Consider the following 14,086-nt stretch of genomic DNA (forward strand, 5'->3'; position numbering starts at 1 on the left):
AGTGAGTTCATGGGTGTGCCATTGCTCCCAGCAGTGATCAGTCTGCACCTGCCTCACCCACACCCATACTAATGGCATCTGTGTCCAATCTGGAAATCCTTGGGGGGAAAGAGGTTTCCCACCTCTGGGTGCTAAACTGTGGGTGCTTTTCTCAGTCACATGGGATGAAGGCTTAAGACTTCCCTAACCTCCTCTCTTTCTGGGATGAACCGACCCTGAGGACATCATCCTAGTGTTGTACAAGTGGCCCCCTCCAAGCTGAGTGCTCTGTAGGCTGCTAAACTTAGCCTCTGCCCATTTGCAGGGAGGATGCAAGTATCCCTGTTGAAGTTCCAGGCCCCTCCACCCACAGTAGTAACTGGTGGCCTTCCCAGCAAAAGCACCCAGCCCGCTCATCATACCACGAGGGTTGGGCGCAAGCTGCCCAGATGCAACAGAAACCACAAGGCATGTGAAGGCTTAAGCAATGGGGACGAGCTTTATTGAGGCAATCACATTCACATTTCAGTTGTTTGCAATGATTGGCAAACAGATGAGTTAAAAAAGCCTTCTGCTTCCATACTGTTCCATCTACATTCAGAAAGCAGTAAAAATATATTGTGCAATGAACACTTTCCACCTCTAGCGTATCATGACAGTTCAAAAATTTGCCAACAGACAATGCAAAACAATATTTACAAGATAGACCCTTTGTAAGTTCCAAATTTAGATACTTGTGGTGTAATTCTAAAACTAACATCGCATGTTTTTCCAGGTAAGGAAGACCAGTCATTATAAAAATACTTTATATAAATTCAAAGTCAGAGCTAAAAACATCCAAGCCTATAAAAATATCTTTTCCTAATAAAAGTATCAATTTTTAGATACATGTTCTTTATCAACAACAGTTATATAAATTTTCAGAAAGTACCCACTTTGTCAGAGAGTCCACTTAAAAGGAACCTGTCAAAGTGACTGCAATGCTCCCCTGTCAAGCAGTCTCTTGTTTTCAGAGATGGACCACATATTTGATTACGTTGTGTATGAATGGAGCAAGTATCCTACAAAAAGTTAACTCAAGTGCCTATTTATTATGAAAGTCATTTACAAACTCTTCAGGCTACAGAAGGAACTTTCAGGTTGGTATTGCCTTCTGGAGAAGACAGAAGTCTCCTTATGACGAAGCTACATTTTACCTTGAAATGTTTAGCTTGGGAAACCTGTGATTGCATTTTGACCACTATCTGAAATCAGCTCATTCATTTCATTCTGCTTACTCTCCTTTAGGGCGTGATTGGGGTGATTTCTTTGTGTCTGTGCTCTCTTTGATCTCCTAAAACACACTTTCAGCAGCAGGTAGCACAACTCTGCCACGTTAAGCAGCATGCAGATCACAGACGCAGAAATCATAAAAATGGTAAACACGGTCTTCTCTGTTGGCCTAGAAATAAAGCAGTCAACAAGGTTGGGGCAGGGGTCAATCCCACATTTCAACACCCAGGGCAGGTGGTACCCATTGTAAAGGAAGTAAAACACATACATAAAGGCTGCTTCAAAGATGATTCGGAAAAAGATGCTGCTGGTGTACGTCCACCACAGCGATCCCTCTATCCGAACCTTCTGCGTTTTAATGTCCTCTATGTCTTTGAATTCATTCCTCTTCTCTCCTCGCCTGAACTTGCGAGTGGTTTCATGCCTGTAGTAGGCCACATGCATGGCCACCAGCAGCGCTGGGGTGGAGACGAAGATCAGCTGGAGGGCCCACAGCCGGATGTGGGACACTGGGAAAAAGTGGTCGTAGCACACATTTTTGCATCCCGGTTGCAGTGTGTTGCAGACGAAGTCCTCCTGCTCGTCACCCCACACTTCCTGGGCAGCCACCACGAGGATCATGACTCGGAAAATAAAGATGACTGTGATCCACACCTTCCCGATGCTGGTGGAGTGTTTGTTGACACCCCCGATGAAAGTGTGCAGGGTCCCCCAATCCATTGTGCTGGTTTATCCCTAAACAGACAAAAGCGGGCAAAGGTTTATTAGTGGAAGAGGCCTTGGGAAAGTGACACAGTGATATTACAGACTGAAGCCAACTTTATTTTAAGGTAGGCTGTGATATTTTACAACTTCAACTCCCTGCCCTGCTAGCCCGAGGTTTTCTGAAAAGGAATGCTCACCCTGAAAGCATTCTCATGTTTGGCCGGGCTCGGTGGCCCACGCCTGGAATCCCAGCACTTTGGGAGGCCAAGGCAGGCAGATCATGAGGTCAGGAGATCGAGATCATCCTGGCTAACAAGGTGAAACCCCATCTCTACTAAAAATACGAAAGATAATTAGCCAGGCGTGGTGGTGGGCACCTGTAGTCCCAGCTACTTGGGAGGCTGAGGCAGGAGAATGGCATGAACCAGGGAGGTGGAGCTTGCAGTGAGCCGAGATGGCGCCACTGCACTCCGGCCTGGGCGACAGAGCGAGACTCTGTCTCAAAAAAAATAAATAAATAAAAATAAAATAAAATCATATTTTTGGTCAGAAACAACTTTTTGGAAGAGGGGTTAGGATCATCTTGATTCAACTAAATTCAGATCGTATATTAGATTGTTGTTTGCATTAATCCAGGAACACAGGTAAACTAATTCATTTCCAAGCTCCCTTTTAATCACTGTCTGATCTGTTATACCAGATTGGCTTTCTCCAAGGGCTCACCGAGCTTCCGCAGTAGATTTATTCATTAAATAGCTTATTCAGGGGAAAAAAACCTTTCATTGGAATGACATATTCTAGTTCACCCAAAAGACTAAGAAGGGAAAAAACAAAATACTTATTAGCTTACTTTATACAATATATTTATACTTAATTCTAGCTTGAATAACATCATCTGCCATACTCATGTGTTCTTAGGAAATCTAATATTGTCAACTACTGAGAAAGCCTCTTCTAAAAGAGACTCACAATCTTCTATAAAGATTGCTCCATTGTTCTCCAACATATCTTCAGTATAGCCAAGCCCACGTTGGCTTTGCCTCCCCAGTGGGTCCTGTTCACGCCAGGGGCAGCCGAGGAGGGGATCTGCTGCCCCTGCCACCCAGTGCCTCCTTCTCTGTTAATGCACTGATGCTATATCCCGAGAGAAAAAGGACTTCTTTACAGCTATGGACACTTCTGCTAGAATTCAAACAGCTGCCTTCTTAGCCTACACTGCCACAGAAGACTACAGAATTGGTCAGCATTCTCCTTTGAAAAATAAAAGGAGGTATCATGGACCCTTTGAAAATTTTCAGAAAGTAAAAGACCTCTCCCCAGAGTAATTCACTCAGGCATTTTTTCACAGGCTGTCAGGGCATGAGGGAGTCACCAAAGTCCTTCTGTTCACCTGTCTTAGACTTTCTTATCCCTGAATGGGCAAGGGACACCTGTCAGCCTCCCCCTCTCGGGCCAGCCCCCTGGAGCTCACGCTCTGGCCCACATACCTGCCCCTCTGCATTACGCTGGCTGCTCTTGGAAGCAGTTGGGTAAATGGAGGCAGCCTCTCCCCACCCAGGAGTGCCTTGGCCTCAGAGTGGGGTGCTACTGTGTGCCCCAAGGCAGCATCTTTTGTAGACTTCGAAAGTCAGCAGACCTGTTGGAAAAGTCTGACTCCTAGTTCAGTTGGCTTTCTGAGAAATTGGTTTTTTTGCCCTTGGTTGGGTATTAATATTAAGCAACAATTCTCCATTCCCCCCTCCCCAGCCCCCAGCAACCACCATTCTACTTTCTGTGTCTATGATTTTGACTGCTCTACAGACCTCATAGAAGTAGAAATCCACAGCACTTGTCTTTTTGGGACTGGCTTATTTCACTCAGCATAATGTCCTCGAGGTTCATCCATGTTGCAGCGTGTGACGGGATTTCCTTATTTTGGAGGCCGAATACTATTCCACCGTATGGATGCTCCCCATTTTGTTTACCCATTCATCCATCAATGGACACCGGGTTGCTTCCACCCTTTGGTTGTTGTAACACTACTATGAGTGAGGGTGCACTATTATTTTTTCAAGACCCTGCTTTCAAGTCTCTTAGGTATCTAGATGTGGGATTGCTGGATCTCATGGTTATTCTATTTTTAATTCTTTAAGCATTTCCACAGGAGAGCAGAATATTATTATTCAGAATGAAAAGAGGGGCCCAATTCCTGGAGAAAGGCAAATATCTTGATTTTTAAAATAAGAGAAAATGTATATGTGTGAACTGGGGGGCTTTCTGTTGAGCCCCCAGCAACATTCTAAAACAGCATCACTAAACTTCTTGTTAAGAGTGGTAGCAACTATGGCAATGGCAATGGCACCGAGTCTTGGAATCCCAGTGGTCTTTGTTGCCGCCTCTCCTATCTTTGGGAGGTTGTATTTTCATGGTTCCTTCAATAACTGCAGCCCAGCATTTTACTTCAGGAATATCAGTATTCCTTAGGAGGAATATCCTTATCAGCGGGACATCAGCGCCACAGCACAAGGTTGTGAGAAAGAGACTCAGGCTCAGGCTGTGTGAAGGCAACAGAGTGCTGGGCTCCCCGGGCAGCCCACATTGGAAGGGTGGGCTCTTTCCATGTTTCAGGAAAGACCTGGCCCTCGGGGGCGCATCAACAGGTGTGTGGACAGATGGAAGAGGCTGGAGGTTACCTCACAGCCGAGGGAACAGAACCAACACGAGCTTGAGGAAGATGCTGACGCACAGGGCGGCGACCCTGGAATGTGAAGCAGAGGATTCAATGCCTGCGCGGATCTAGGACTAAGAACTGGATCTGGCACACAGCATTAACAGAAAGCCAGGTTTTTGCTTTCAAGCCAGGTTTTTCTTAAAAAAAAAAAAAAAAAGAAAAGAAAATTGAAATGGGCTACGCTTCAAACCGTGTTTTCTCATCCCTTAAAGCATTTCATCAGAGGCTGTGTGAGTGTCTGCTGGGGTAATGCACAGGGGGCTCCTCTAGGAGCCCTGGTCCCAGCGTTGCATAATTAAAGTGTATGTACTAATGCCTCCCTTTCATATACAACATATTTCACAGCCTAAAGAGATGGCCAATGTCCACAGTAAATGCAGCTCCATTTAAAAAGCTCATGTTAAATGATATGATTTGTAAAATTAATTTTATTCTCAGATGAAAGGCATAATACATTTTCCTAATTGTTGATGTTCTATCTCAAAAGCATTTCAAAATGTGACCAGTGAGGAGCAAGAAATTTGTATGTCTTGATGTTTAAACATATTTTACAGCAGCTGTTCACCTATGGGGTCAGTCCTGTTTATTTATAAAATGAAGATATTCTCTTATTAACCAAGAAACACCTCCCATTGAAATTTGGTCAACAAAATGCCCAATCAGCAAGAGTTTGATTTATCAAAAAATGGTTCACATTTTCTTCAACACTTCAAAGTCCATAGAACTCAGCGGGTGAGACAGCTGAGTTCTCTTGGTTCTGTAGCCCGTAGGCTGCCTGAACAATGGCACCCCATGGTCCCCTGTGGTCCAACCTTCTAGGAAGCAAACAGATCAGGGAGCCAGAGGGCGACATGGCCTGGATGATTCTGAGAGGCTAAAGTCACAGAAAAGGTCAAGAGGTCACAATTCCCCCCCAAGAACAATGGTCCACGCTTTCTAGAAGCAGGGTCCCTGACTTCTGCAGCTTTGGGCTTCTCTTTTTTTTTTTTTTTTTTTTTTTTTTTTTCTAAAAACAGTGACAATTATAATGGCAGTAGCTTTTTACATTTCTTTGGATTTTTCTGGGTCCCCAAGCCACACGCTCTGAGGGTGTTCTATCAACATAGCAAAACTGAACAGAAAATAATCTCTTTCACAATGCGCACTTCACAATGCTGGTACTAAAAATCGGCAATCCAGCTACGCCTTTAAAGGAAGAAAAGTAAAGGAGATGCCGAGCTTGCTGAGAAAAATGAGGTTAAATCCAATACAAGTGTGTCTAACTCCCTGGTCACTCAGGACAGTCTCCTGGTTCAGAGCGTCCTCCTGCAAGAGCCACAAATGCCCTGTTATTCCTAACAGCAGAAGTGATCCAAGGGAGAGGCTGTGTCCTCTCTCCGAACCTGCCCGGTCCTGAGTGGGCTGCCCCTGGGTGCTCAGTGACCCTGAGCTGGTGTTTCCCAACTAAGACAGTGAGACAGTGGCTCTTCCCATTCTTTTCCAGGTTGTGTCACTCCTGAGGGGCTCACCAACCAGCCCTGGGGATCTGCCCTGCGTATCATTCTCTGCAGGCCAACAGCCAGGAAGAGGAGAGTTCCCCTTGCAAGTGTCAAGAGATAGGCCAGGGTGATGGGCCAGCTGCAGGTTACCAAGCCCCCAAATTTCCAGCACATTGCTGCCATTACTGGCCAGGCCTGGCTGCCCCAGGAGACGCTCCCACTCAAGGAGCTGTGGGAGGATGGCGGTAAACGCAGGAGACTCAGGAAGTTTTAAGGAGGACTCAACTCCACTGGCTGCTCCTGTCCTGACTTTGGTGGGTGGACAGACTGCAGAGGGGCCCAGAGGAAGGATGTTGGGGGTTGGGGGTGGCAAAGAAAGTGCCAGCCCCCAGGTTCTCCCTTGTAAAAACACATAACCACAGGGCATAATCTTTCACAAACCCTCCTGGTTGGAGAAGATTTGAAGGCTATTTCAATTTGTGAAGTCGTCACTAATTTCAAATTACTTTCCAAAACCATCGCATCCACTGGGACCCTTTGCAACTGTAGTAAACAAAGTACCTCTTTCCTCTCCTGCTTCTGGAGGGCTGGAGCCAATGGGAGGAGCTTTTTCAATACAAAGTGAAATATTAACTCTTTCTTCAGAAATCAGAGAGGTTCATTTTAACTGATGCCTCTCTGGCTGTCTTTTAAGGAAAGAATAGATAGGCTTAGCTTCTGCAGTCTTTAACTTCTAAGAATGTGATTACATTTAAATTTAAAAAGGTAAACTGTGTTCGGTTTTGTGGTAAATCTAATCATAGTGAAGAACTTGATGCTGTTTTTTTTTTTTTTTTTTTTTGAGATGGAGTCTAGCTCTGTTGCCCAAGCTGGAGTGCCGTGGCGTGATCTCGGCTCGCTGCAAGCTCCGCCTCCCAGGTGCAGGCCATTCTCCCACCTCAGCCTCTCCGAGTATCTGGGACTACAGGCACCTGCCACCAAGCCTGGCTAATTTTTTGTATTTTTAGTAGACATGGCGTTTCATAGTGGTCTCGATCTCCTGACCTCGTGATCCACCCGCCTTGGCCTCCCAAAGTACTGGGATTACAAGCGTGAGCCACCCTGCCCGGCCGATGCTATATTCTTGATACTAAAGCTCCAGTCTGAAATATCTAGCTCTAAAAATAAGTAAACCATGGACTTTCCTTCTGAGGATTCACACAGCATTATGAAGATAGGTTGCTCTTTCCTTTTACAATTCAAATAATTTAGATCTATTGGCATTTGACTGCACTAATGAAATTTCTTGATTGTTTTAAAACTTCTTAGGAAATTAATCACAACTAGCTTATTTAGCTATGCCATTATAATTTCACTAATGACAGAACCAAAACTAAAGCCCCCAAAGTTAGAGTGTAACCCCTCAGCATATTTTTCTAGATAGCTCTGTTCCCCTTTCAATGTCATTTAGAAAAAAAAAAAATTTTTTTTTTTTTTGAGACAGAGTCTTGCCCTGTTGCCCAGGGTGGAGTGCAATGGTGCAATCTCAGCTCACTGCAACATCTGCCTCCCGGGTTCAAGTGATTCTTGTGCTTCAGCCTCCTGAGTAGCTGGGACTACAGGCATATGCCACCACACCTGGTTAATTTTTTTTTTTTTTTTTTAGTAGAGACAGGGTTTTGCCATCTTGGTCAGGCTGGTCTTGAACTCCTGACCTCAGCCTTGGCCTCCCAAAGTGTTGGGATTACAGGCGTGAGCCATCGTGCCCGGCCGTCTAAGGAATAGTTGATAGATCTGAGAACAGGAACATGTGCCTCCCAATTTCGAAGTTAGCTTTGGATAGTCGGGGAGTCTGCATAGATAAAAGGAAAACAATGTCAAAGCAAAACAAGCAAACCTGAGTCCTGTTTCCAACGACTGCCAGTGTTTCAGACTCGAAGAATGAGGGCAAGTTCCCTCTGCGAGCGTGTCAGACCTCCTTCTCCTACCCCACTGGAGTGCCTAGAAGCCAATGGTGCGCAGTGATGATACGAATGTCAATCTTTGCTCGGTCAGTGAGGATGTCGCCTGTTGAGGGAAAAATAGTAGCCGTTGCCATATTCCTTTAACTCCCCCCCGCCCCCCGCAATATGTCCCCTGAATAAACTTTGTGGGTCCTTTTTCTTCATTCCCAGAACTGTTATGAGGTCGGTTCAGAAATTGCCAGCTTCCCGATGCTCTATACTTGGAACACACAAAATAATCAAAGGTGCTGTTTAGTGGGATCCTTTCCCTATCAAAATAACAGTGACGCCCAATCTGAGGCCTCAAGCCCACTCCTTGAGTGAAACAAAAAGGGACAGGGGAGAGTTTGAGACACTGGCTACACCCTGATCCCCAAATCAGTGGTTTAAAAAAAAATCTCAGGCTCTTTCTTTAATCAGGAAGAATAGATTTCTTTTGTCTCTAGAAATCTCGGGTCATCCAAAGGACAACCTGATAGTTGATTTTTAAATTTAGTGACAAAAAGCTTCAGCAACTGTCCTGATAGAGTAACAGCTAGTGATAACAATGGGTCAGGGATTCATTTATTTCAAAATTAACTCAATAAAAGTGAAACATTTCTGTCTGCGGAGTTTAGATGTAAAAATGGACAACTCATGAGATGACGTGTGTTTCTTACAACATTTAAGAATTCAAAGAGTTAAAAATTAATTTCCATTAAGTTAAACTTTCCTTCTCTGGGTCTTGTTAGCAATATATGTTTGTTCATTCAAGCAAACCTGTGTCCTTTCCAAACATTTAAGCTCAACTAGATTTAAATGACCCTGGGAATAAAAATGGAGCAGGCCCTCTGGGGTTCCAGGTCTATGCTCATGCACTAAGCAACCAAAACAGAAATCATAACCTATGGCAGGTGGTTATTAGAAGGTTATGCCCTCACAGACCAAGAAGCTTGGGTCAGAAATTACCTCCCCACAATTTTATCCCATTTAACATTTAAACTAATGTATGCAAACTGCTCACAGCACCTGGAATATTCAAATTGAATTAAAGATGCATGAAGAGGGCGTACAAGTTAGAATTTTTCTTTCGCCATACTGAAATTGTTTAGCCAAATCTTCTGTACTTCTTTTCCTTCCTAACACTCAGAATTCAGAAGAGAAGACATAAGAAAAAAAGCATAAAGTCATCATTACCTGTAGCAGAATTTGTTTAAAAAACAACCAGGGGGCAGGTGAACTGACCAGCGTCTTCCCAGCTTTAGTCACTGCAGTGGCAATGAGGCGCCCTCCACACCCCCAGTTATGCGACAGGCTAAAGCCCTGGTGTTCTCTCTTCAGAACCCCCCTCCCCTCCTTGGCAAGCTTCAAGCAACACCCCCAAAGACGCTGCTGGATCCAAACAACAGACAAAGCTCTCCACAGGAGCAGTTCTGAGCAGCACCCTGCAATTCTAAGGAGACTGCATGGGGGCAGGACATTTTCTTCTAGAACACTGGTTAGATTCTGCTAGAACTGGGACAAGAAAATAGCTGTATGGCATAAAGTCTACTTGAGGGAAAAGAACAACCCGGCACGGTTACAGTCAATCAGACACTAAACAGAGTGCACGCCCACCCAGGGGACACTGAGGTCGCTGGGCCAGTGTTCCCGCCTGGTTGCAGGTCCCTAACCCCTCCGGGAGTGCAGAGCTGCGGGCAGGCCACACTCACCCTGACCCCTCCTGCTCCCCAGGAAGGGAGGCCAGCCCCGTTTGCGAAACACAGGATGCCCGTGACACCGGGGACTGGTCTTCTTCACCGACAGGAAGTGCCTTCTGGTGCCTGCACGTTTTAACTAAGATGTGTCGCCAATTACTTTTAATTACTGTCGTCCACGCTATTGTCATCAGCATTTCACAAGTTTCTCGGAAGCCCATCACGCAGCCCATACCCTGCGGTTCTCCGGGGACTTATGCATCGGCCCAAGTCGAGGGTTTGGCTGAACTGAAACCTGCATCCTAGACCTGGCTTTCTTCTCCCCAAATCCAAGGGGACACGCCGGTGACCCACAAAAGCTTAGAAAATCCAACACGCAGCAAATGAAACGGGGGAAAGGGGCACCGGCCCTCACTCTGGCCTCTTAGACACACGATATGAAACCTTCTAAAACCTGTTGTACAAGTCAAAGGGGACCACGCTGGGGTAAAAGTCAAACCAGTCCATCCTCGTTCCTCTGCGTACAGAGAGAGGGTCCATCGCTGGCGGCGCCCACTGCCATCTGGCCGGGGCCGGGGCGCGCGGACAGGAGGGCGCGGATGGAGGCAGATGGGGGGCCCGGTCGCCCCACGTGCGGCCAGACACCCACCCCGGCGGCGCTCTGCCGGCTCTGATCCGGTGCCTGACAGGAGCGACAGGGGCGAGGTGGGGACCAGCCGCCGACCTCACCTGCTTTGGTTTCTTGGAGGAAATTCCTCCGCTGGGGGGCCGAGGTGGCGCCGCCCGCTCGCCCCCCGCACGACCCCGCCGGTCTGCGCCCGCTTACCTGCTCTGCGGCCGGCGGCCCTGGCGCGGGCTCTGCGCGGGGCGGCGCCCTTCGCTCCGGCTGGGCAGGCAGGTCTGGCTCGGGCGCCGCCGGCTGTCGGGCTCTCGTCGGGCTTCGGGTGAAGGCCCCGGCTCCCACCTGCTGCGCCTTTTAACCGCGCCCCACCCCGCCTCTGCCCTGACGCGGCTCGGGCGGGCTGCGGGAGGCGAGCGCTGTCACTCGACGAGCCCCCCGCCCCCACCTGCCCGGGGCGCACTAGCCGCTGGGCGCGGACCGTCCCCCGGAGGAGCAAGGAGTGCAGCACGGGGGCTGTCCCCCCGGGGGCCAGGGTGCGCAGAGCGGGGACCCTTTTCCAGTGGCGGAGGGCGCAGGGTGGGGGACCCCTAAGAAATGCACAGGGCGCGGGGCCCTCTTTCCGGCCCTTGGAGGGAACGGGGTACCGGGGATGCAGGGGGCAGGGCTCTCGCTCGGGGGCGCAGAGGGCGGGGCCAGCCCCCTCTGCGCGGGTGCGGGTGTGGGGTGCCTGCCCAGGCCCTCGAGGGAACCCTTCTTCCCTAGTGCACCCGTGGCTAGCAGTGTGAGGGGCAGGCTGTGTTTTTGCCAGGACACACCCTCTGTCTTTCTGGGTACCCTAGCCTTCTCCTAGCCCGCGGGGTGCACAGCCCTCTCCTATAGCAGCCTGGAGGTTCTTTGTTAGTTAATGACCACTTAGAGGAGGTACAGGGGTTTTTTTTTATTAATTACCTCCATCCTTTGAAGCCTCCTCCGGGGAAGCGGAGCAGGCCTTCCTCGGGACAGTGCACCAGGAGAGACCACATTGCCTCCTCGCTTTTCAGTCAAGACTAGAAATATCAGGGCCAGTACAGGGAGTGGTGCAAGGGCTGGTGGGGTGGAAACCTTGGAAGCTATTTAGGGACCTGGCTTTACAGGTTCAAACCTGTCATGCATCGGACAAAAAATGTGTGACTTGCTTATTCTACAAAATTGTTTGGTAATTAAACGTCCCCACCTAAACCATATGCCACTTGCTGGGTCATATTCTCCCATGAAACAATTAAGATGTCTGTTAAAGGTCATGGAAGTTGAGCCAAGACTTCATAAAAATCCGCTTTCCAAAGTATTTTATTTGAGGAGAACAAGGTTCTTAAAGAAGTTGCCCAAGTCACGTTTTAAAAACTTTGGGGAGGCCCCTGAAACGGCCTTGAACCTGGAGAGTGGAGAGACGCAGAAATCTCTAGGCCTTTTTAATTTTTTTAATTTAATTTAATTTAACTTAAATTTTTTTTTTTTTTTTAACGAAGTCTGGCTCTGTTGCCCAGGCTGGAGTGCGGTGGTGTGATCTCAGCTCATTGCAACCTCTGCCTCCCGGGTTCAAGTGATTCTCCTGCCTCAGCTTCCTGAGTAGCTGGGATTACAGGCCTGCACCACCACGCCTGGCTAGGTTTTGTATTTTTAGTAGAGCTGCGTTTCACCATGTTGGCCAGGCTGTTCTCGAACTCCTGACCTCAGGTGATCCGCCTGCCTCAGCCTCCCAAAGTGCTGGGATTACAGGCATGAGCCACCACGCCGAGCATCTCTAGGCTTTTTTGTTAGACATCCTCACATTGCCCAGATGTGCCCTGTGTAGTGAATCTTGGGTGCTGTGTCCTGCCCCACACAATTTAACCACTGTGGGACTTCCCAGTCTCCTCTCCATTCCTCTCCCAAACAGATGCTTCAGCCAGGCTCAGCTGTTTGCATAGTAAAATAATTTTTCTAAGCAGATTATAAACTTCTTTGGGGATTATAAACAGTTTAAGCTTTTCTTCTTCTTCTTCTTTTGCATTTCTGCAATACTAAGTACTTTGCTCATAGTATGTGCTGCTCTATGAGTATTTGAATATTGCTTGGCAAAGCTGAACTAGCATAGCAGATAGTCCTGGAAATAGCTTTTGCTTTTTCTAAAGCATGCCCTGTTCTCAATCCTGCACCTGATTCCATGCAGGACTGTGTCTTGAGCATTGACATTCTGGACCAGTGGAAATTGTTCTAGGACTGGTGCAGGATAGAACTTTTAAACCAAAGTTGTCACAGAGAATGTGTTGCATTTGCTCAGGTGTCCAAAAATGAAACCATCTCATCACTGTGTAAAATATCTCTTTTTCTGTTCAGGTTATCTATATTAGTCTGCATGGCCTTAACATTGAACACCGTCCTTCAGTTTTTGCTACTCATCAGATAGTCTTGTTGCAGCAGAAATTAACTGTGGACTGTATAAAACTTGACTTGATGGGATGCTCATTTGAAAACTGAAAATTAGTTGTCTTAGTCCATTTGTGTTGCTATAACAGAATACCATAGATTAGGTAATTGATAAAGAAAAGAAATTTATTTTTCACAGTTCTAGAGGCTGGGAAGTCTGATATCAAGATGCTGGCATCTGGCAAGGGTTTTCTTGCTGTGTCTTCCCATGGCGGAGGTGGAGGGGCAAAAGAATGCGAAGGATAGGGAAAGAAAAGAGAGGTGGGGGTGGAGAGAGAGGAAGGGGAGTCAAACTCATTATTTTTTCAGGAACCCACTCTTAAGATAACTAACCCACTCTAGAGATCACTGCATTAATCCATTCATGAGGGCAAAGCCATCATACCTCATCACCTCTTAAAAGTCCCTCCCATCTTTCAACACTGTTGCATTGGGGATTAAGTTTCCAACACATGGACTTTAGGGGACACATTCAAACCATAGCATTCTGTCTTAGCTCCCTAAATTCATGCCTTTCTCACATGTGAAATGCATTCATTCCATCCCAATAGTCCCCAAAGGCTTAACTCTTCCAGCACCAACAGAAAAGTTCAAATCCAGAGTCCCATCTAAATCAGATGAAGCTGAGACTCCAAGGCAGGCGTGACTCGCCTGAGGCAGACTCCTTTCCAGCTGTGAACCTGTGAAATCAAAACAGGCTATCTACTCCCAAAAGACAATGGTGGGGCAGGCATAGGAGAGACATTTTCATTCCAAAAGGGAGAGAGAGGCAGGAAGAAAGGGGTAACTGGTTCCAGCTACATCTAGAACCCAACATGCGTGTGTTAGGCTGTTTTTGCATTGCCACAAATAAATACCTGAGGCTGGGTAATTTATAAAGAGAAAACAGGCCGGTATGGTGGCTCACGCCTGTAATCCCAGCACTTTGGGAGGTTGAGGCAGGAGGATTGCTTGAGCTCAGGAGTTCAAGACCAGCCTGGGCAACATAGTGAGACCTCATCTCTACTGAAAAAAAAAAAAAAACAAAAAACAAATTAGCTGGGTGTGGTGCTGTGTGCCTGTAGTCCCTGTTACTCAGGAGGCTGAGGCAGGAGGATCACTTGAGCCTGGGTGATGGAGGCTGCAGTGAGCTATGATCTCGCCACTGTGCTCCAGCCTGAGCAATACAGTGAGACCAGTCTCAAAAAAAGAAAAGAAAAGAAATTTAATTCACTCAT

General features: G+C 47.1%; 1 protein-coding gene across 2 annotated transcripts; it reads right to left on the reverse strand.

Moving 5' to 3' along the window:
* Positions 1 to 459: 459 nt before the first annotated feature.
* On the reverse strand, positions 460 to 10,754 carry GJB6 (gap junction protein beta 6). Of its 2 annotated transcripts, none has more exons than XM_032150696.2 (3): positions 10,629 to 10,754; positions 8,021 to 8,190; positions 460 to 1,986 (listed from the first exon to the last, which is right to left on the reverse strand). In XM_032150696.2, the coding sequence occupies exon 3, from the start codon at positions 1,969 to 1,971 to the stop codon at positions 1,186 to 1,188; it is 786 nt and encodes a 261-aa protein (XP_032006587.1). In that variant the 5' UTR covers positions 1,972 to 1,986; positions 8,021 to 8,190; positions 10,629 to 10,754; the 3' UTR covers positions 460 to 1,185. The 2 variants fall into 2 exon arrangements, with proteins under 2 accessions (XP_032006587.1, XP_032006586.1); XM_032150695.2 differs by lacking the exon at positions 10,629 to 10,754 and adding an exon at positions 9,303 to 9,413.
* Between the last annotated feature and the right edge of the window lie 3,332 nt (positions 10,755 to 14,086).

The sequence above is a fragment of the Hylobates moloch genome, unplaced genomic scaffold (genome assembly GCF_009828535.3).
Source record: "Hylobates moloch isolate HMO894 unplaced genomic scaffold, HMol_V3 SCAFFOLD_4, whole genome shotgun sequence".
Classification (NCBI taxonomy): domain Eukaryota; kingdom Metazoa; phylum Chordata; class Mammalia; order Primates; family Hylobatidae; genus Hylobates; species Hylobates moloch.